General features: G+C 33.8%; 1 protein-coding gene across 2 annotated transcripts in view; it reads right to left on the bottom strand.

Annotated features, from left to right (window-relative positions):
• Positions 1-1,615: 1,615 nt before the first annotated feature.
• The window catches only part of LOC139519607 (thrombospondin type-1 domain-containing protein 4-like), a 58,601-nt gene continuing 36,226 nt past the window's right edge, over positions 1,616-23,990 (bottom strand). For both annotated transcript variants that reach the window (XM_071311797.1, XM_071311798.1), the window contains exons 5-16: positions 23,784-23,886; positions 23,232-23,362; positions 19,965-20,169; positions 19,100-19,272; positions 16,038-16,929; positions 14,778-14,901; positions 14,002-14,206; positions 13,369-13,557; positions 12,556-12,720; positions 9,061-9,243; positions 8,577-8,730; positions 1,616-3,291 (exon numbers count right to left, since the gene is read on the bottom strand). In XM_071311797.1, the coding sequence (XP_071167898.1) occupies positions 3,182-3,291; positions 8,577-8,730; positions 9,061-9,243; positions 12,556-12,720; positions 13,369-13,557; positions 14,002-14,206; positions 14,778-14,901; positions 16,038-16,929; positions 19,100-19,272; positions 19,965-20,169; positions 23,232-23,362; positions 23,784-23,886 (2,634 nt within the window). In that variant the 3' untranslated portion in view covers positions 1,616-3,181. The remainder of the gene's footprint in view (positions 3,292-8,576; positions 8,731-9,060; positions 9,244-12,555; positions 12,721-13,368; positions 13,558-14,001; positions 14,207-14,777; positions 14,902-16,037; positions 16,930-19,099; positions 19,273-19,964; positions 20,170-23,231; positions 23,363-23,783; positions 23,887-23,990) is intronic.

The raw sequence follows: 23,990 nt of genomic DNA, 5'->3' as shown, positions 1-23,990 counted from the left end.
TGACGTGGCTCTGTACTTATTCATTTCGTCATTGTGTTATTGTGCTATGGTAAATTTTGGTATTCTCGTCTTTCATTTTGGCTTATATGCTTCGTGTATATGCTTTTTTTGTGTTTCTTTGTTACATATTCGTTTGTTTTTATAGTTAATATAATTATAACACAATATTGACCGCTGAATCCTATTTTTGAAATTTTTACCCATTATGTCTGGGTTTTTTTCACACATCGTTGTCATACTTTGGAATTTTATACGACTGTAATACAAGTTAGAGGTTTAACTAGATATAAAAGTTAACCAGGTTTAATCCATCGTTTTCTACATTAGAAAATGCCTGTACCAAATCAGGCAAATGACAGTTGTTGGTGCGACTGTCATACAAGTGAGAGGTTTAGCTAGCTATAAAACCAGGTTCAATCCACCATTTTCTACATAAGAAAATGTCTGTACCAAGTTAGGAATATGACAGTTGTTATCCATTCGCTTTCATTGTTTTAGCTTTTGATTTTGCCATTTGATTAGGGACCTTCCGTTTTGAATTTTCCTCGGAGTTCGGTATATTTTGTTATTTTGTTTTTACCATGAGTTTGTCGGAGCTAAAAAGGAAAAACGACATAGAATGAAATTCAAAACAGTGTAGCTGTGGCCATTGATTGACACATTAAAATCATCCATTGACTGGGACAATTTACGTGAACGTTTGTCTGTAACGACCACTGTTCACGACGTACCTACGATAGACATTTAAACTGTGGGGTCACCAAAGGTTTCTTTACGCCTTTAATTATAAAATAATTCGAAAAATTAATCAGAAATAACCTTTGTGTTTTGATTTATATAATTGGTATAAATCAAAATATCGTGTTATTTCTGATTAATTTTTCGAATTACTTTATTTAGGTGTTGAAAACCTTTGGTGACCCCATAGTTTAAGTGTCTTTAAAAAGTACATAGTGAGCATTGGTCGTTACATACAAACGTTCACCTAAATTGTCCCAGTCAATGAATGATTTTAATGTGTCAATCAATGGCCACAGCTACACTGTTTTGAATTTCATTCTAAATAGAAATCACGCACGGGTTCCATCACCATAGACTATTAAAGGCAACAGTTGTATACCGCTGTTCAAAAGTCATAAATCGATTGAGAGAAAACAAACCCGGGTTACAAAACTAAAACTAATGGAATCACATCAACTATGAGAGTGAAACAAAGGAATTATAGAATATCTGAAGTGCAAAAAAAAACACCAAAAGACGAAACGCCAGTGCAACATACATAGGAACGAAACGACTGCCAGATTACTGATTTGGTACCGGACAATTGAAGAAAAAAAAAACACCGGGGGGTTGAACCTGGTTTTATGGCTAGACAAACCTCCGGCTTATATGGAAATGTTTTAAATACTTCTGCAGCAAACTACTGTTGCCCTTGAATTATCAAATTTTATGTTATCTATAGATACAAATTGCACATGAGAAATGGGAAATAACTCTTGTTGGATACGGAGACTAGTATTTTACAAATGACTCATATATTGTAGTTGGATATAACCAAAAGAAGACGTCGGGTATATATCAATGATACAGAAACTTTAAACAATAAAGATAAAAATATATCTACACGTTAAGTTTATTGATGACAAAGCAATATCTTACATTATGTACAATACATTAACATGCAAATCAAACATATACACATGGCAAAAGATGAATTTCATATAACTAAATGTAGCACGGTAATATTAATATACAAATCTCAAAAAGGTGAAATATAATTACTAAAAGACAAGTCATATTACAGAATCTTATATCTGCAGATCTGGTATATTTAGAGCAGCCTGAAATATTTTTTTTATATTGTCGTAAACAGAAAATGTTGCACCCTTTTGTAACTTTTATTTTAGTTGAAGAAACTCAAAGGTTGATGATCCAACTATAACAAATTATACCCAAAAGTGAACACACGATATGTGGCATTCTGCCGTTTTCTGATCATTGGTCGGGTTGTTGTCCTATAGACACAAATCCCATTTCCATTCTCAATGTTATCACACATAAAAAAAAGTTATCACGAGTTCGTTTGACAGTTATGGAATACCGGTGTCACCGATGACCACCGATATATTCAAAATTTCTTATTTCTAATCCCGTCATCCCCTCCTCGATCGTGATATCTTCAAAAGAGACTTTTCTTATAATTTGTCCTTTTCATGAGTTTAACGACGTGTGCCTCCAGTGGAGCAGGATCTGGTTTCTCTGTTCAAGCATCTGGTATCACCAACAGTTTATGGTTGGATCGTGTTGTGTCGCTCACGCTTTAGTTTTCTATTTAGTGTTTATTTTGAACATGTTTATTTTTGTTAGTCTCTCATTTTTTGCCATGGCGTTGACAGTTAATCTCGACTTATGTGTTTTGAATGTCTCCTTAGTATCTTACGCCTCTGTTTGATACATAGAAGTTATTATTAATGAATATTGATTTAAGTTTTGGAATCCGCACGCTGTTATTTAACGTTTAAAGAAACACCAAATGTAATGTTTTGAGACTTCGTTGTGAGGCATAAATAAAAGTTTAAATGTATAAAGCATGAAAATATAGAATAAACATGTATCATTTCATAGAGATAAATTCAAATGAGATGTAAAGAGAAAATAGCTATATTTGATTAATAAAATATGAAATCCTATTATTTTGTTTGCAAAAAGAGTTGAGCATTCACAGGTACTTAACTAATTCTTCTCAAGATATTGGAATTAATAGGCACTTTAGTAAATTTGAATTAAAGCATAAATAGTGAATGCTGCCTGCATTTAAATATGATAACGTTTGGGTGTTGGACCGTGTTTGCGTCTTTTTTCTTAAAGCAATGTTTGTCACGTTCCCTTCCATTCTACTACTTTTCTCTCTTTCTATCATTCAATACTTATATCACAATGTTTATATTTTATACAGCATTTCATCAATGACCAACGGTCAGTTTTTTTGGCAATACTATAAAACATTAAATACATGTAAATAAACAAATATCAAATACAACTGTTCTTTACAACCAAACAATAAACCATCAATTGTTGTATCATTGCAAATTCCATTTAGTCTTTTACCCGTTTTCATATTTTACCATTGTTTATAGATTTCAGGTGACCATATCTAAATCAAGGCAGTATTTATGTCCTTTCAATTGTGTGACAAACACGATTGACAGCAGACTGCCCTGTATCCTTTATGCTTACACATTCCTGCTTGAATAACTAAAGGACAGTTTGGATATGTATCTTCACATCTTTCTGTAAAACAAAATGTCTTTTAGTATAATACATGTTTGTAATATATCTGATCGTGAAACTTGATACATAGTATAACTTTGGAATTACACAAATAATGATGTTAACATAGCGAGATGAACATTATTGCTCTGCCAAAACATCGGTACCTGGTCTTAAATGTTCGTAATTCAGTCGATTTTTGCTATTGTTTTGTCGTGTTTTTATAATTCGGAATACGTATGGCTTATGTCTTGATGTGTATGAAATTCAATGATTACAAAAGATAAACTGTTGCTTTTATTTTTGATACTTCATTAGGAACGGTCAAAACCAAAAGATGCATCTATTTAATATGCATTAACTTTCCTATCCGATGAAATCAGCAGAGCAGTGTAATCATGTAACATTAAAACTGTCACAATAAAAGTCTTTCTGACGAATCAAATTTATAAAGTGTATATACTACAGGTGGATTCTAAATCGCCGTGGATGTCAATAAAAGAAATTAGAAAGAGGCATGAAACACCAGGGGACACATTCAAAACTCACAAACCTAGAAAAAGTAACAACTCAAAAGTCTCTTACCTCTAAGCAATTTAAAAAAAAATAATACAAAAAATGTCAGACGACGAAAAGACAGTGTACACAAAACACTATCTGGAAACCTAAGACCGATCCACACAAACACCACCAAAACTGCTATGTTTTTAAAAGCCCAGAATGGCAAGCATATTCTGCTTCAATATTTTCACCCGTTATTTCAAGGAAATCATGATAGAAAACACACCTCTGAGGTACATACTCCATTTGGAGGCGCTACTGGAATGTTTCTTCACAGAAATTGGAAAGCTGAAATCATCCCTTTTGTCGTAAAATTTCTTTTTAAATTGCCATGGTCAATTTTCAAACTGAAAGTATCAACCCTCGCTTTCGATTTCTTAATGTTAATAAAGATATGTAATGTTTATTGGTCGTTATGGTTATAAATCAATCTGAAGAATCTTGTATCATATATGCATATTTTATACAGAAAGAAGCGTTGTCTGGATTTAGACGTTTGGCGGGGAAATTTGTGGCAGGGTCGAAAGTTATAGGGGTGATCGTGAGGGACTCTATGCTCCGTAAGGGTAACATTTAGAGAACACCCCTATCCAGAAAATAGTATATTCGCCCTGTGGTATATAAGAGAGTGAGAAACGGCATTAGAGGCTGTCAGTTGGCTGTCGATGAGCTGACATCATTCAACAGAGCGTACGTCGGATATATTAAGTGCTGGAAGAGCCTTGATATTCAGAGGACACTTTGTACTGGGTATAAAGTGGACGTACACGTTGATAGGATTGACATAGCAGACTGTCCCACTCGGAGGACAGGCTGTACCAGCCCGCACTGTCTGGAATTGACAGACTGTCCCATTCGGAGGACAGGCTGTACCAGCACACACTGTCTGATACAGACAGACTGTACCAGCCATACTGTCTTTTAGTGACACATCGTCCCATCTTGAGGACAGGCTGTTCTATTGTATTATATATAGTTGTATATATATTGGTCTGTTGTAACTTTATTTCGACAAAGAGTCAGTGTGTATATTTTAGTTCATTGTGCATAACATAGATAGTTGTAGTTTTTAGTTTTGCCGTATTGTTTGTGGACAACTTGGATCCAAGTATTGACTGGAACGGACGTTTGAGATATAAACGCCTGGTTACACGTTACATATTTGGTGGCTAGCGGTTGGGATTCAAGTTGTCTATCAAATACTATTTGATTGATTGATCGTTATTTAATTTATTGTCAGTTAACATCAATGTTTACTTAAAAGATTAAAGTGAATCAACCGTGAGGCATAGTTGTAAGTTACGGCTGAGTTGTAACACGAGTGTATTATTTAATAGAAATTGTTTCATTTTGATTACACTGTATTGCAATACATATGTCGAATATTGACGATCAGATTGCTGAAATTAGTAGGCAAATAGTCTCTTAGCGAAAGCACAATACAACATGTACAAAGGTTAATATCTACACCTAAAGATCAGGGTGTACGTCCGAAGGTTGTTGAAAATAAAGATCGATATTTTCATCCTAAGCCGGAATTAACGAAAAATCAAAGTACTGCTCATACTGTTTGCTCTGGTTCGAATAATGTAAAAATTAAACCTTCAAAATATGATGGCACTACTCCATGGATAGATTACTTATCACATTTTGAGATGTGTGCCCTAGTAAATGAGTGGTCTGAACACCAAAAAGGTTTGTACTTGGCCGTGTCACTGATTGGACAGGCTCATGCAGTCCTTGATGATTTACCAAAGGAAAAGAGACAAATATTTTCAGACCTAGTTAATGCACTTGAGGAACGATTTGCTCCTTCAAGTCAAACTGAATTACACCGGGTTCAATTTAAGGAATGTCGTCAAAAAGCAAGTGACACTTTGCGGGGGTTAGGTCAGTCAATTCGAAGACTTTCTAATCTGGCATACCCGACTGCTCCGTTAGAATTAAGGGACACGCTCGCCAAAGAACAATTTATAGAAGCGTTAGTAGACTCTGAAATGAGACTGAGGATTAAACAGTCTCGTCCAAAAGGTCTTAACGATGCTATACGGTTGGCAGTTGAACTTGAAGCTTATAACACGGCTGAGGGCAAAACACTGAACAGTATGGGTCATGTACGACATACTACTAGTGACAAACAGACAGAGACACCTTATAGTCCTGTTACGACTGTATCTATAGGACAAATGACGACATGGATGTAGACGATTGAGAATAATTTACTGACCATAACAAAAGAGATTAAAGATTTAAAGTCCCAAAGAAAGTTCCAACAAAGGGAGAAGATAAATAACACACAAAGTAAAAGGAAAAGGTGTGGTCCCTGTTTTAGTTGTGGAGAGAAAGGGCACTTTGCAAGAAATTGTTCTAGTAATAACCAGAAGCAAAGTACTCGGGAAACAGATAACAACGGAACATATACGAACGGTACAGTTAAAACACTAAAGTCTGAAGTTAAGTATAATGACAAAGGCGCTGTTGTTGTTTCAGCATCAGGTGATGCCGGAATGTTTGTCGAGTTGAACATTCAAGATGTACCAGTCAAGTTTGTGGTTGATACTAGAGCTACACTCACTTTGGTCTCTTCAAGAGTGTATGATTTAATTTATGACTTGTGTAGGCCACATTTGAGTGAAACTAGTTCACAGATTAAGTCAGTCAGTGACAAGTATTTAAGCCTTCGAGGTAAAGGTAGTTTTAAAATGGATTTTGGTAAAGAGAAGTTTACTTCAGAGGCTGTTGTAACTGATCTACAAGTCGATGGAATTCTAGGTTTAGACTTTATGAAGAAAAATAAGTGTCTAATTGACGTATCTTCTAGCGTATTACACATCGATAACGTTAAGGTCCCCCTATGTGTTCAAAATACCCAAAATAGAAATGCTGATGTTCAGAGAAAACCTTGTCAGATAGCGCCAGACAGACAGTCAAAAACGGACCGTGAGTGTTCTAAGAGAGAACAAAGTCAGGTGAATATAGTTACAAGTAAGATGCCAGACATAGGTAAAGACTTGACTTTAAATGAGTTACAATCGAATGACTCGGACCTTAAACGTGTTAAGCGGTGGCTGACAGAGGGTCAAAGGCCACAGTACGATGAGGTATCAGGTAAGGGATACTTTATAAGGTCATTGTGGAGTCAGTTTGATTGTTTAGAGCTTCAAGGTGGTATAGTGGTTAGACGCCACGACGATCGGGAACGGAACATTGTGAAATTACAAGCGGTAATTCCAATGTCGGAGCGAAAGCAAGTATTAGAATACTGTCATGACAAAGAGTATGCTGGTCACTTAGGTACGCATAAGACTCGAGAGAAAATATGTCAGTCTTACTATTGGCCTGGTATACAGCCCGACGTTAGGGCATATGTCGCCAAATGAAAAGGAGGCATGTCTCAATAAGATTAGAGGAGGACAGTGGTCGTCACCAGAGTAAGAGACCAGCCTGTATTGCTGATTGTGTAAATAAGTAAAATTCATATTGTGTATAAATTTTGTTCAATTACATTTTGTAATTTTGAATGTATCATGCGGGACGCATGTAGATTGAGGCGTGGGTTATGTAATGTTTATTGGTCGTTATGGTTATAAATCAATCTGGAGAATCTTGTATCATATATGTATATTTTATACAGAAAGAAGCGTTGTGTGGATTTAGACGTTTGGCGGGGAAATTAGTGGCAGGGTCGAAAGTTATAGGGGTGATCGTAATGGACTCTCTATGCTCCGTAAGGGTAACATTTAGAGAACACCCCTATCCAGAAAATAGTATATTCGCCCTGTGTTATATAAGAGAGTGAGAAACGGCATTCGAGGCTGTCAGTTGGCTGTCGATGAGCTGACATCCTTCAACAGAGCGTACGTCGGATATATTAAGTGCTGGAAGAGCCTTGATATTCAGAGGACACTTTGTACTGGGTACAAAGTGGACGTTCACGTTGATAGGATTGACATAGCAGACTGTACCACTCGGAGGACAGGCTGTACCAGCCCGCACTGTCTGGAATTGACAGACTGTCCCATTCGGAGGACAGGCTGTACCAGCACACACTGTCTGATACAGACAGACTGTACCAGCCATACTGTCTTTTAGTGACACATCGTCCCATCTTGAGGACAGGCTGTTCTATTGTATTATATATAGTTGTATATATATTGGTCTGTTGTAACTTTATTTCGACAAAGAGTCAGTGTGTATATTTTAGTTCATTGTGCATAACATAGATAGTTGTAGTTTTTAGTTTTGCCGTATTGTTTGTGGACATCTTGGATCCAAGTATTGACTGGAACGGACGTTTGAGATATAAACGCCTGGTTACACGTTACAGATATAGAGAAAGCTTAACTGTAACTGTGTTATCCTTTATTCAAAATTCGATTGGATAGATGCGGTGGACACAGTCACCAAACTTATAACTAATCTAGGGAGAGGAGATCATCTCTATAGCGGAACATGAACTTTCTTTTATGTAGTATTCATTAATGATATCGGTATAATATAGGAACTATTTCTATCTATATAAGGTAGGTAAATGATACCAAAGAGATATTCACAATCGTTAATCAAAACACATTGACAATGCCATGTAAAAAAATGAAAAGATAAACAACCCTAAACAAAATACAACATAAAAATTCAAAAACTGAGCAACACGAACACCATCGTGAGTGATCTCCGGTGTACCAGAATGGTAAGGAAATCCTGCTGCACATGTTGCACCTGCTTATGATATAAATGTTACTCACCCGAAGGATCTGTATAACTATTACAAGGGTTAGTCCCACACTCCTCTGAATTGCTTGGTTTCATGGTAATATCACAGGCATTCACTTCACGGTTATCTGTGTCAATACACAACACGTCACGTGATCTCTCTCCTTTACCACATGTCACAGAACACTTCAAAATAATAATGTGAATTTTGAAGTTAATTTAAAATTTGTAAGTTTTTTATCATAAAGACGAAGTGGACATACTTTTTGTGTGTTTAAACAACCAGTTTTTGATTTACGTAAAACTACAAAATGAATTAATCCTTCTTATTTTTTCGTTTCAGTTGAAACTATAATATAAACTGCAATTTTTGTTTTAAACTAAATATGATCTAAGGAATAAAATATATGTCTGTAAGTGTAATTTAGTCATAAAACATCCCTTCGTGGACTTGTTTACCATTATGATGTATACACGTGCATCTTCCTAAAATATATTCATTAGAACATTTCATACCTGACTCCATTCAGTCATGAACCACTCTGGCGGACATGATGAGGATTTACAAATTTCATGCTCGACAGGTCTCTCATCCATATCGCAATAACTATTTGGTATAACCTCATAAGCTGTATTTCCATTTTCTCGTAAACATAGGACCTGACGGCTTCTAGTTCCCTCACCACATGTTGAATTACACTGAAATATGAAGCAAACAGATAACAATTTTTTTCAATCCGATATTAGTCATTTAAAATATACACAAGAACCATACAGTTTCCAAAAATTGATCGCCCTGAAGATCATAAAAAACATTTTATTAAAATAAAGTATGTCAATAAAGGTTTTGATTTTGTAAATATTGCCGGTATTTTTAACGACCATTCTGTTAAAGACCAAATTCCTGGATATTTTGATAATACTGAACTCCCTCTCATTTGTTATATTTACAAGAAATCTACCCGAAAATATGTGTTTAATTATAGCCAATTGTGTAAAGATGTAAATATCACTGACAATACACCTATGTCGTGTAATTGCAGTAATTCAGAATACACCTATGGACCAATTTCCCATGTTATAACAGGAGACCTTAACATCGTTCGCGACCGAGAGTTAAAATCATTCCTCAGTAAAGGACCTAAATATCGTCCCCCGTCAACTGTTAACTGGAATGAGTGTCGTAATATCATCAACGACTCACTCCGCGCCTACTGTTTGAAATGGGTAAAACGGGAAAAAGCTGACAAAAAATCTTTGGACTCTTTTTTTAATTCAGTAATGAAGATAGTTGATATTCGAATACAACATTTTAAAGAACATTTTACCCTCAACAAAAACTATAAAAACCCTATTTCGCGTATCAAAAATAAACTAACAGAACTAGCCAAGGAATTTGTTTTTGTCCCGGCTGATAAAGCTGCTAATAATATCATTATTGTTTGACGTAAATTTTATATAGAGGTTCTGCAAAAGGAAATCACGAATTCACCAACATTCCAACTGACTTCATTTTCAGAAAACGACATCTGTAACAAACATAAACTTTTAGCTACTTCTTTACAAGCAGAACCAAACACAATGAAAGTCCCAACTATGTACTGGCTTCCGAAGCTGCACAAAAGACCTTACAAATATAGATTTATTTCATCTTCCAGCCATTGTTCAACTACTAAATTGTCTGTTTTACTTACTAGTACACTTGGTACAATAAAAAACCTGATAATAAATTGTTCAAATAAGGCCTTTGAAAATAGTGGAATTAATTACTTTTGGAGTGTCAAAAACTCGTTGGAAGTACTTGATAAATTGCATGCATATATTGGTGATTTTGAATCTGTTCAAAGTTTTGATTTTTCTACCCTATATACCACTTTGCCTCATATTCTTATTAAGAAAAATTCACATCCCTAATTAACTGGGCATTTAAAAAGTCGGAATGCGAGTACATATGTTCAAACTCTTTTAGATCATTTTTTAGTAGCAATAAACAAAAGAACTATGTCAATTGGACATGCTTTGATACTATTTATGCACTTGAATTTTTACTTGATAACATTTTTGTTCGCTTTGGAGATTCCGTATATCGTCAAGTTATTGGAATTCCAATGGGGACTAACTGTGCACCACTTATTGCGGACCTGTTTTTGTATTGTTATGAGTTACAATTTATGACTAAAATTAGCAAAGACCCATCAAAACAACATTTGATACAAAAATTTAACAATACTTTTAGATATTTGGATGATATATTGGCTCTAAATAATGACGACTTCAGTATGTATACTAAAGAAATTTATCCTGTAGAACTTACTTTAAATAAAGCTAATGATAACAATGACCACTGCCCTTTCCTCGATCTTGATATCTATATCATAAACGGGAAGCTTAATACAAAAATTTATGATAAAAGAGATGATTTTTCATTTCCTATTGTTAATTATCCATTTTTAGATGGTGACGTTCCCTTGTCACCATCTTATGGTGTTTATATATCTCAACTTGTACGATTCGCTCGTGTATGTAACAATGTATTAGATTTTAGCGAGAGAAATTTATGTATTACTGAAAAATTATTACACCAGGGTTTTCGATATCACAAACTGGTCAAAACATTTACTAAATTTTATCACCGGTATAAGGAAATAATTCGTAAATATAACTCAACATGCAGACATCTTATACGTTCAGGTATTTCACATCCAAAATTTTATGGAAATATTCTTTATAAAGCACAAAAATGTCAGTATTCTCCTCAGAAACTAACAAAACCTTTAAATAGACTTATTAAAAGGGGATATAGTTACGATACTGTTGTCAGGTCATTAAAGATTGCATATTTTGGCTTTAACATTGATTCACTGATAGGGTCTTTGCATCGGAACTAAACACATTTATTTCTAAAAAAACAGTTGTTGGCATGACACGGGTTATGTTCTTCTCATATATTTTATGATAGTATGATACTAAACCCCTAACGGGAGGGATTGTACCTGATATTCATATGATGAAGACATAATCTTTCAATCAGTTTAATTGAGGTCTGGAGCTGGCATGTCAGTTAACTGCTAGTAGTCTGTTGTTATTTATGTATTATTGTCATTTTATTTATTTTCTTTTGTTACATCTTTTGACATCAGACTCGGACTTCTCTTGAACTGAATTTTAATGTGCGTATTGTTATTGTTTTACTTTTCTACATTGGCTAGAGGTATAGGGGGAGGGTTGAGATCTCATAAACATGTTTAACCCCGCCGCAATTTTGCGCCTGTCCCAAGTCAGGAGCCTCTGGCCTTTGTTAGTCTTGTATGATTTTAAATTTTAGTTTCTTGTGTATAATTTGGAGTTTAGTATGACGTCCATTATCACTGTACTATTATGCATATTTTAGGGGCCAGCTGAAGGACACCTACGGGTGCGGGAATTCTCGCTACATTGAAGACCCATTGGTTGCCTTCGGCTGTTGTTTGCTCTATGGTCGGGTGGTTGTCGCTTTGACATATTCACCATTTCCTTTCTCAATTTTATTAATATCTAAGCATGAAATGTTCTTCGGGACTTACTGAACTAAAATTGCAACTCTAAGACCCACAACAAAGTGTGCTTTAATGGTAAAATATAAACTTGTGTAGTTAGTATGAAAGCCGGAAGAAGTATTCACCAAAGTTTTCAACTGTTCTGGGTATTACTTTCTGGTTATGGGGTTCACAAACACAATTTGACTTTCCAGAGTTTTAACTTAAAAGAAAAGACGGTAATCTCAGAAACACGTGTCTTACGCTACGACTGAAATATGCTTCATATCTTTATATGAATAATGATAGTTATACTCTAGCTATAAAAAAAAAAAAGAAAACGGAACAAAAGACAACACAAAAATAAATAAATACAATCCGGTCACAAGACAATGATTACCGATTTGCTAAAGAACTAGTCGGAACACTTGAACATTCATACTTTTCATCAAGTATTGGTAAAAACAACCGAACCTGTAGTATGAGCAAAACAAACCTGTAGCCAAGGACCACTAAACCAGTAGCCATTACAATTCTGACGTGCTCTGCATTCACGTTCATCCTCTGGTTTCCTGCCCTCTTCGCAGTCGGGACCTGATGGATTTTCACTCACACATACAACCCTGCGTCTCTGCTTACTTACTCCACATGTAACTGGACACTGAAGGGATGAAAAATAAAATATATAACAAATAATAATTATCAGTTAAATTAGGTCCGCAATTTTCAAACTGTTTTACAGAAAATAAAAGAATAAATGAAGAAAATACAAAATCGCAGAGTGATAATTAACGAATCTGTCAAATCATTTTAGGCATAACTAAACATTAATCGTTTGATTATTAGTAACACTTGTGATTGTAGATGACTATCCATTTTATAAAATATTAGAAGAAGCATCTTATCACCCCTAGTTTTTGGTGAGGTTCGTGTTGTTTATTCTTTAGTTTTCTATGTTGTTTCATGTGTACCATTGTTTGTCCGTTTTTCTTTTTCATTTTTAGCCATGGCGTTGTCAGGTTATTTTAGATTTATGAGTTTGACTGTCCCTTTGGTATCTTTCGTCCCTCTTTTATCAGCCTGAGATGTTGAATTTTACTACTGTTAGCTATATGCATAGCTGATGAATGTTAATCAAAAACAAAGTGTTGCACATCGTAATATTTGGAAACATAAAAAGAGGAGCGACAAGTACCAGAGGGACATTTGAATTTATATAACTGCGTTTTATGAACTTAATTACATGTAGGAATGAATTGCATAAAAATGAAGCAAAAAAGCACACAACAAATAGAAAGAAATGGCATACCTGTTCCTCCCAACTCGTGGAATACCAAGCGGCACTGTATTCATATTCTTCGCAGGTCGTAGAATAACATCCTTCTTCTTCCGGTGGTATATCTGTGCTGTTACAGTATATGTCGTTTACGATATTACCATCAGCTGAAGTACAATTTACGGTTCGTGTCTTTAAACCTTCACCACAGTTCGTAGAACACTAAAGTCAATAATAAATAGCACATGAGGACTTCAAATGAACAGTATAAATGTTAAATTAAATTATAGTACTGTAATAGTCATACAACAAAAAAGTTGTATCGTGGAAGGTGATCATAGAATGAAATCGCATTTCAATTTACAAACTAGGCTTCATATTGTGATATATAAACTTCATCTTAAACAATAAAAAAAAAGTACCAAATTGAATTAAAATTTAATTTATTCTAATATAAAAATGTGGAATTTTGTTTATCTGATATTTTAGATGCATAACCATTGCAGATACAGCAAAACGTGCATCTTTTTATATCGATATACAAGAGAATTGTTTTAAATACACAATGTAGGCGACAGATCGGTTTAAAACAATCTCACCCCAAAAGGCAATAGGATATAAGAGGGCTTGTATACGAATTCCGCATCAAATATACCATAAAATTACCTCGCTCCATTGATCTGAGGACCATTTGAAGCAATCTTCAACTTTGCAATGTCTAAATGTTTTGGGTGCATCTAGATGTGAACATTCGTCCAATGTACTTTCGAGGAACAGAGAATCTGCGACTTCTTTTAAACAGGAAATGTTTCTTATTTGCATTCCATCATCGCATGTTGTGCTACAAGAGGTCCATGGGGATGCTTCCCAGCTAAAATAAATTAACAATAATTATATTTTAGTTGCTTTCCCCTCAATATAATATTAACTAACAATTGATTGCTAGGTGCTGCACTCAACATAAGCGTTCTAAGAGACATGAAATAAAACTAAACAGAACACCCGTTAACCACAATATGCTTTAAAAGGGATCAAGTAAAATGAAAGCAAAAAAAAAAATCATTTTATCAAGAACAACAATAAAAAGGTTTTTTCTTCGAAATTTAAGCCACCATAATAAAGCAAAGTTTAAAAATACATGTAAAGCAATCGAAATTGCATTATTATATCCCAAATTGTGTATCTTTATTGAATATCTTTACCCTAGTATTATCATTTCATCATCTAGTATATTTGAAACGGTAAAATTCTTTACTTTCAAGTTCAGTGTAACAAGTACACAATCACACCTATTTAAACACATAAAGTAGATTTTCCCGTCATTAACTTTTATGTGCTCATTAACTTAATATAAATTCTAAGTTTAAGATTAAATTTGATTTAACGCATAAAGAAGGCTAAAACATTTATTAAAAGGATAGTATATCTTATTCACTTCTAACCTTGCAGGACAGCCCTGGGTGTTACAATCTCTTGGGTTTTCGTCAGGTCTTGGTAATCTTCTACAATGAGTTTCAAGAACTTCTTTTGAAGCACGCACGCACTTTACGATAGGATGTTGAATCCCTGTCAAGTATAGTAAGAATATGTATAAAGTATACACCTAGTTCTAAATAAGAAAGCCTACAGGATGTTTAAATAAACGATCTGCAATTTTACAACATGTATGCCAATTTAAAGTTCACGTATCTATATAGCGGTCTTTTATAATTTCTTTCGTTTTTCATTGAGCCAATTTAAAATCGTTAAATCTAAACAAATTCAGACATGTTTTAATCCTCAATAGTAAGTAATGTTACGTTGTAAAAATATAGAAATTTCTACATAACTTTTCCATACTTATGTGCATTTCGGGGCCCTTTATAGCTGACAAGCCGTATGGTAACCTATAGTTGTTAATTTCCGTGTCATTTGGTCTTTTGTGAAGAGTTGTCTCATTGGCAATCATACCACATCTTCTTTGTAATATATGTTTTTTAAAGCTTTAGCTGAAAACACGTAACAGGCCGGACGGGTATGCCCCTATATTTTACAATTAAACCTGTGAGTGAGATTTCACATGTTTACAATATTACCGCTATTTTGTGCATTTTTCCTTTGATCTTTTTTGTGATAATTTTACATATCATGCTTCTCGCTTGAGATGGAAAATTATCGCTAGAAACTAAGGAAGCACGTGGCGTTGCTAATGAAATTGACACGAAATTGACAAACGTGAAATTGACAAACGTCGTTGAAGGTAAAATAGCGATAAACAGATTAGCATTGGTCATCTCAACGATAATCTATAACTATAATATGTATGTTTTAGTTTGATTTACGAAGATTTATTTTTTATATATATTTTTTTATAAATGACTTTACTAGTAATTATGTTTCATTTCAACCTAAGATTCATGTTTTCTACACATATGAAATTAAAAACAATTGCAATACGGTTGCATTTTTGCTAGGGAATATTTCATTCATTTTATACACACGAAGAACATGTACTATATACATGGAATGATATTTTTTGCAGACGCATGACTATATATGTGTTTCTAGATTAATCTTTCCAGGTTTGCAGGAAGTCAATACAGCAAAAAAAGGAGATAGAAACACAGAGAAGCAAAACTGATTTTCAAAACAAGACATCAAACAAAGAGGCAAACTATATTTTTTAGGAAAATGACTAGATGTTCAACCAGTGTAATAATTACCTGATCCACAAGTCCTATTACAATCTGTGTATCCAATCACTCTCCAATTATAGATAACTGGAGCCGTTTGTGGGTCTAAGGGATCAGATACAATGATAGGTTTTCTACCATTATCACTTAGAGCTCCAGTTTTTTGGTACATAGGATCATTTTGACCATTTGCTAAAATTCCGTTTTTGTGCATTTTATCCTTCATTTTATCCATAAATGGAAAACTTTGTGTGTAAGCAGGTATCGGAAGATTTTTCCCACCAGAAATAGATGAAATATAGTAACTTTTCTCCATTTTGTCCTTAGGTTGATTCCTATCAGGCCTTCTTTGACTTTCCTCTATGACAACTGTTGCATCATATCTTTCTGTCTGAGGAAGTCCTCTGTTGTTAGTATATCTATTCCGAGTTCCGTCGTTCCTGTTCGTATTTCTATCTCGGTTTCTATTCCAATCTGCATTTCTATTCGGATCAGTATTTCTATTTCTATCTTGATTTCTATTTCTTTCTTGGTTTCTATTTCTGTCTTGATTCCTATTTCTAACCGGATTTCTATTCGAATCAGTATTTCTATTCCTATCTTGATTTCTATTCGAATCAGTGTTTCCTCTCCTATCTGGATGTCCATTCGATTGAGTATTTCTATTTCCAGAGTTACCTAAGACAGCGTTGTAATAATCATTATTTCCGTTATCATCATAATTTCTGTTATTTCTATCACTAAACCCGTTACTTAAATAGTTTGTAGTAGAGGACTGTCTTTTTTCGCCACCTTCAATACGAATAGAATTCCCAGAGTTTCCATTAGCGAGTGAAAGATCTTGGTATTTTAGCATACCATTTCGGTCAATGGGATATCCAAATTTGTACAAAACACCAGTGTTTCGCCCAAAATATAACAACTGAAATAATATTGCATCATAACTGAGAAGTAAATTCAAAATACACAACATAAAACAAAATAACAAAATTAAATATGGAGAACATGTTGCACGTGGAGCAGGATTCGTTTACCTCTATAGCACCGGATATCACCCCGTTTAAGGGGAAGGGGCTTGTGTTGCACGTTCTTTAGTTTCTAAATTTTGATATTTACAGTTCATATATATATTGTCAGTTCGTTTTCGGCATCGCCTCGTATGTACGCTTAACCGAAAATCATCAAATAACAATTTTAAATAGTAAGTTTTATTTGGTGTAGTCTCTAAACACTTCCGTGAATTATAAATCTAGTTTTTTTTTAAACTTAAGTTCAGAAATCTGTAAGTGTGTTTTGAAACTCAAATTCAGAACAATCCATGTTCGAAACGGTGACCTCTCGAACAGGTGCTACCATGCGCCCACTCGTCTGATTTGGAAAAGACATCGTACATCTATACCCGTACAAATGTCGACTCTGCATGTCGAAACACGTCTACAAAACAGCTATTATAAAAATATAAGAAGATTTGGTATTATAACTAATGAGACGACTCTCAACGAAACGAAACGAACGAGAAACAACCAGCCTGAATATACAGATATATGTACAAAAAGCAAACAGAAACAACTCCCCACCAGAGATACAGACGAGAAAACAACGGGCATGAATATACAAATATATGTACAAAACAACAAACAAAAACAACTCCCCACCAGAGATACCGAAGAGAAAACAACTGGCATGAATAAACAGATATACATGTATGTCCAAAACAACAACAACAAAAAACCAACAACTCCCCACCAGAGATACAGACGAGAGAAAACAACCGACATGAATATACAGAAATATGTACAAATCAACAAACATAAGCAAATATATATGATATACAGCATCAAACAACAACAACTGTATTAAAGGCTCCAGGTTTTGGGTTGGTTTAAACATGTTTGCTGGTATCAACCCCTCACCATAACATGGAGTAACAGTACATCATAAAACAAACTATAAGAATCAGTTGAAACGAGCTTAATTCATCAGACCGATATAAAGAAAAAAAAACAAAAAAAACAACCTCATACAACATAAACAACCACCATTAACACCACAAACAGAAGACACAAACTACATATTACTCAGAGTAACTGACAGCGAGTTCAAAGCCAATAACAACTTTTGAAACAATTATGTTTCTTAGACTAAAATGTCAATCATGATTTCAAACCCTGTAAAATCGTCATTAACGGTCATAAAAATAAAACATGACCTTGTATTACCAATGTGTTTTCAACTGATCGGGCGGAGCTTATGTTTTAATTTGCATAAGGACAGTCTATTTGAAGATATGTGTGATAAGGATGATTGCCGTTATAATACTAATTTAATTCTAATCACTAATCAGTGTCACCAAACGCATATACAAAAGGACTGATTGTATGATACGAGACGAATAACTGGACACTTCATTGATGAACTTATCCCAAAACTCCTATCTATAGATGGACTGATCTTAAATGAGCGAACTTCATAAACTCCGCCCAGTCAAGTGAAATAAATCTAGTAAATTTTTTAATACAATGGCAAAATGTGTTTCTTTAAAAATATTCTGATGTATTTAAAGTGAAATTTGACTTGTTCGGTGTTCACACAATGTAATGTACATACAGTGGTCATTCTTTACTTAAAACAACCCTGAGGCTCACTTTTTATGTTTACAATTCTTTAAAAAAAAAGTCGGATGTATTGTTTCAAATTAGATTAAATCTTTCTTATGTGAGTATCACATTTTGAAGTTATAACTTAAACAGTTTTTATGGTAGTCAGAAAGCATTGTGAAAACTGTAATAATAAATAATAATAATTATAAATAACAAAATATTAACTTTAGCGACCTTTTGAACTTTCGTTTGTCTTCACAGCAAGACTGTAAGTATATCCCTCTTTAAAAGATTATTTACTTTTTAATACATATAAAAAAACATTGAATATGCACTGAAAGTTTCACCTTCTTATTTGCATATGTCAAATATTTTCTCTATATTACCAAGTTCTATGGTTTCAAACATTATCCAAACGAACATTTATTGCCCATAAAACAAATATTATTACTTATTAAGTGGCCAGTAAAATTTAAAAAGACCATAAATTACCATCACTTCTAGGTCTTCATTTGTTGGACCATCTGCAAGAAGGCATTCACCAGGACAATGTTTTGAAGCACGATTTTTATACGTAAATGTGGTTCCCGCACCTTCGTACTGACCAGGTGCGGACAATCTACGATGACCATTAATAATGTATTGTCCATTCTTTAATTTTAGAGCTGAAAAAGATGATGAATTATAACATCAACTTATTTTAATACAGAAAACATAAAGAATATTTTGATATGATAAAACATTTTGAAAATAATACATTATTAATTTCGTGTGTCCGGATCGACTTCCTTGATGTACCTTTACTAGGAACGCCCAAAACTGATAATTAGAATTTACAAAACAATGAATAAAAATTGAACATGGAAATGGGAAATTTTTTAAAGAGACAACATCTCGACCAATGAGCAAACACAACCGAAGGCCACCAATGGGTCTTCAACACAGCGAGAAATTCCCGCAATATATATGCACTAATTCAGTGATATTGGAATTAATGCCATTATTATGATTAAGATAAAATTATTTGAACTAATTTGGAACCAGTTGTGTTTTAATGTTGAACACATCTGATAAAGCATTATCATCATGGGAATTCAACAATAACAAGCATAAAGTATCATAATGATAAATAATTTACTACCTCCTATATCCCCACTTTTTTTATCCCCTATATCCCACATTCCCATTTTGTTTTACCCCTGAATCCCACATCTCTCCGTTATTTGTACTCCTTATATCATACATCCCAAAATCGTGTCGTTCTCGTTCTTGTACACATGATATAGGTTTCTTCCATCTCATAATCAGGTACGCCTGAACGCCTAACATACAGACACATAAATTTATATTTAATTACCCAGATAATTTCTGCCGATTCGCAGTTGTGTAACGTTTATTGCTGTTGCTCCAGATGGAATAATGGTTACTAAGTTATATCCGTATTTCAATTTGTCATCTTCATAAACATCTTGTACCATTTTACATGTAGATCCATCTCCATCGCATACACCACATATATCCTTGGTTACTTTGGATCCGACTATTCCATCACATCCAAATTTCTAAATAGAAAATAACAATAAGAGCATGTATTTTTATATGTGTCCATAATATAAGCATAATTATGTAAATGCCTTGCTAAAGTGAGGATCCGTTTGGCTGTGCGGAATGCACAAGTACACTGCCACGTCCGGTCAGATTATGGACGTGTTATTTCTAATTCCTCGTGTCAAGATAGTGCCACGCTCTCTGCACGTTAAGAACCCTTGCAACAACTCTTTGAAGGATTGGTAAATGGCCTTTTCGCAGTCAACATTTTTATCCCTATCCAACATACACTCATTTCTCCAGTGGAAGTCGAAATTCCTCCTACCTTCATTCCGGCGGACAGCCGGCTTCTATTGCAGAACCTTGTATATATCGGTAATTTGACCTCGTCCTCAACATGCACGAACTACTAGGCACTAGATGTTAAACAACAATCAATAAATAAACCAATCAATTCTAATGTGTAAAAATTTATCCTTGTGTATCTAAAGAAATGCACCAGTTATGCTACGGGGCAACGGCAGAGGAATGGATACATGAGAACTTTATATAACCAGTGGAGGACTACAAATCAAAACATAAAAAGACAACAATCCTTGCCTGAGAGACTTTGGTAAAATACAAGAAAGAAACTGCTTGAAATAACGTTTTTTGTCCATTAGGAATGAAAAAACAACATGTAATATAACATATACAATTAAAAAATCTCTCCTTTAGATGTTCATACGATATTGAAGATTGCAATATCACCAAAATAAATTGAAGTCTGTATATACAGGCGTTGTGGCTTTTATACCAATGAGACAATATAACCCAATGACACTAATAAACTAGAGGCTCTAAAGAGCCTATGTCGCTCACCTTGGTATATGTGCAAGCAGCATGTTAAACAAAGGACACAAATTATAGACGAGAATATAATTCATGATAAAATTGTGTTTTGGTAATGATGATGTGTTTGTCAATCTCTCTTTACTGAACATTCTTGCTGTTTACAATTTTCTCTATCTACAATGAACTTGGCTCAGAAGTTTCAAAGTAAAACATTTTGTACATGTAGAGGTCAATATACGGACTTGAAGATCGGTCAACTTTTTAGCATATCATTACATAAAATCTTCAAACCACTGATATAAAACATCGTAAAAAAAGACAAAATTACAAGAATTGCTTTACTTCGAGATATTCCTACTGATATCACATGCAATCTTATACAATCTGGTTTATATGGTTTTTGGTAAAATATATCAATAGTTGTGATATATCTACAATATCATTCTATACTTCTATCAATAAGATTTATATGTTTTGAAAGACAGACAAATATTCAATAATGGCTTTTTTCTTAAACACTTTAATAATATAAGAGCTTTTGTTTTTTAGTGTTTGAAATAAGACATAAATAGCGCAGGATTATTACCTATAGGCCCGTTTATAGCAAAGGAATTTAACAGTTTACCAAATATGCATCAACCGAATAGTAGCAAATCTACGTAAAACCAGGAATTAAACAAAACAAAGCATAAAATAGGCTGTAAAAGAATCAGCGTGAACGTTTCTAGCTATGGACTGGGGTACTGAATACTTAAATATTCAATCTTGGCAACTGCAATTTGATTTAACATAGTACGTGCGTTATAAATGATGACCAATGCAGAAAACATTTTGACAACTTGACGAAAACGATTCATAATTTTTCATTTTTTTTTCTGATTAAGGAGTTTTCTTCCTGTCTTGTGGTTTAATGTTAACTTGCAGTATTGTCTACCTGTTTTAATGAACGATAGACATACGACCATTTTGTTTAAAATTCAGTTTTTGCTGTTATTTAATGTACTCCCGTTAGGACATGTATAATGGTTAATGCTATTTATAGTCAATGTTAGAAACATGTTGTAAGTCATACGGTGACCTATAGTTGCTTTCATCCGCGTCATGTGTGGGCTCTTGTGGATAGCTGTCTCATTTACTATCATAGCACATCTTTTCATTGTTAAAAAGTTGTAAGATTAGACGTATAAGTCATTAATTAAGACCGAAATAAGTATCATTAACATTTGACAAAGAGAAATGAATTCCTGATCAAATACATGTATGTAACTCATATTAGAATATAGAAATATTTGAACGTCATGAACTATGTTGCATACATATGTCATTTAATAACTCAAGTATATAATTTTATTTGGTACTAGCTGCGTAGAGAGATCACGATTTGTCCTGCAATCTCTTCCTACAGTTTTTGTGCTACCGACTTAATATTTTATATTAATTAAGATTATTTGTACACATAATTGAAGTATGCATGTCAAAAGAATTTAGATTTTTTTTAATATTCACAAATGTTAGTATTTGAACATAGCTAGTCATTCTTTGGTACTAACTGCATAAAGAGATCATTGTTTGTCTGGCTGTCTCCTCCCATAGATTTGAGCTACAGCTTTAATATTTAATAGATTGTTTGTACACATAGTCGAGATACAAATTTATACAAGTCAACCGTATTTTGATGTTTTTTTTAATATTTTAAATTGGAAAGTTAGATATTCACAAAAACCGGTAATGGGACTTCATTTTCCTTCTGTCTTGCTATATAATTGAAAACATGGTTTGCACTACAACAGTTTAATGTCCAAAATGCAATAAATATGTTTTTTTTTACCAAGTCAAATATTTACTCAATATCGCGAAGTTGAACCCTGATAACTACTGGAAATAGAAGGTTGAATTTGGTGACTACTAAAACTGGAAAGTTGGACACTCAGAATACAATTGATAATTGTTCATCAAAAGTTGTTAAATTTACAATTCATTGTGGTCGTGGGTGGCATGAATTGTGTCTTACAGACAGCGGAACAATTTCAAGTTGTACTTCAACATCACTGTTTGTCAAATCTAAAGTATGTGGAACTATACTCATGCATATGGCAGAACAGAAAGGGACACCGCTCATATCAAGACTTTCTTATTAAAAATGAATTCCCTTTGTAGTTATCATTATATTTATATATGAGAGAAGCAAAAACAATTACGTATAAGACATACGAGACTATAATAATGGATACCCTATACGTACATGGCAAACTCCCTCCACACAGACTGATGAGCCATCGTTGGAACATGTTGTACCATTTATTATAAGGTCCTTAAAGCTGTTGTAAAAACCTTGACCGCCTGCTTTACACGTCAACTCACATCTAGCGGAATCTAAATTATTTGATTGTAATTAGAATATGTTTGATTGTAATTAGAATATATTTGATTGTAATTAGAATATATTTAATCGTAATTATTTTTTTTGTAATTTAAATTTAAACAAGTAGTGATTGATGTTTTTCTGTTATTAATATTGATGTATTTTGTGATGAAATAAATGTTTGCTGTTTAGTTGTGGTGTCAAAAGAAACCTTCCTTTAATACCTCTATATAATAACACAATTAAGATGCTATTAATGATATGAAATTGACTTAAACTTCATGAGAGTTTGAATGTGAATTTTACGGCCTTTCTATCAGTTATAAAATTTTCAGTTTCAAACATGTGTTACATAATTGAATGATGATAAGAAAATAAAGTAATTTAACATATATTGTTACACGAATTAAAAAATATAATTAAATTACCTACGTAATAGATAAGGAAGCCATCGATATCGTTTGCCGCCTATGACGTCATTATTGTGCTTTGAACATAACTGCTCCCTCAGAGTTTCTTGCCCTTGTGTACAATCCTAAAAGAAAAGATGAAAGTAAGGATTCCCCTTATTTTTGTTCAGACACAAACTTTTATCTCCTATCTACGTTATCTTATAATCCTAGCTGATTTGTTGGTCTA

This window comes from Mytilus edulis, chromosome 4, assembly GCF_963676685.1.
Source record: "Mytilus edulis chromosome 4, xbMytEdul2.2, whole genome shotgun sequence".
Taxonomy (NCBI): domain Eukaryota; kingdom Metazoa; phylum Mollusca; class Bivalvia; order Mytilida; family Mytilidae; genus Mytilus; species Mytilus edulis.
The sequence above is the reverse complement of the archived record's forward strand: the minus strand, read 5'-3'. Positions and strand labels throughout refer to the sequence as shown.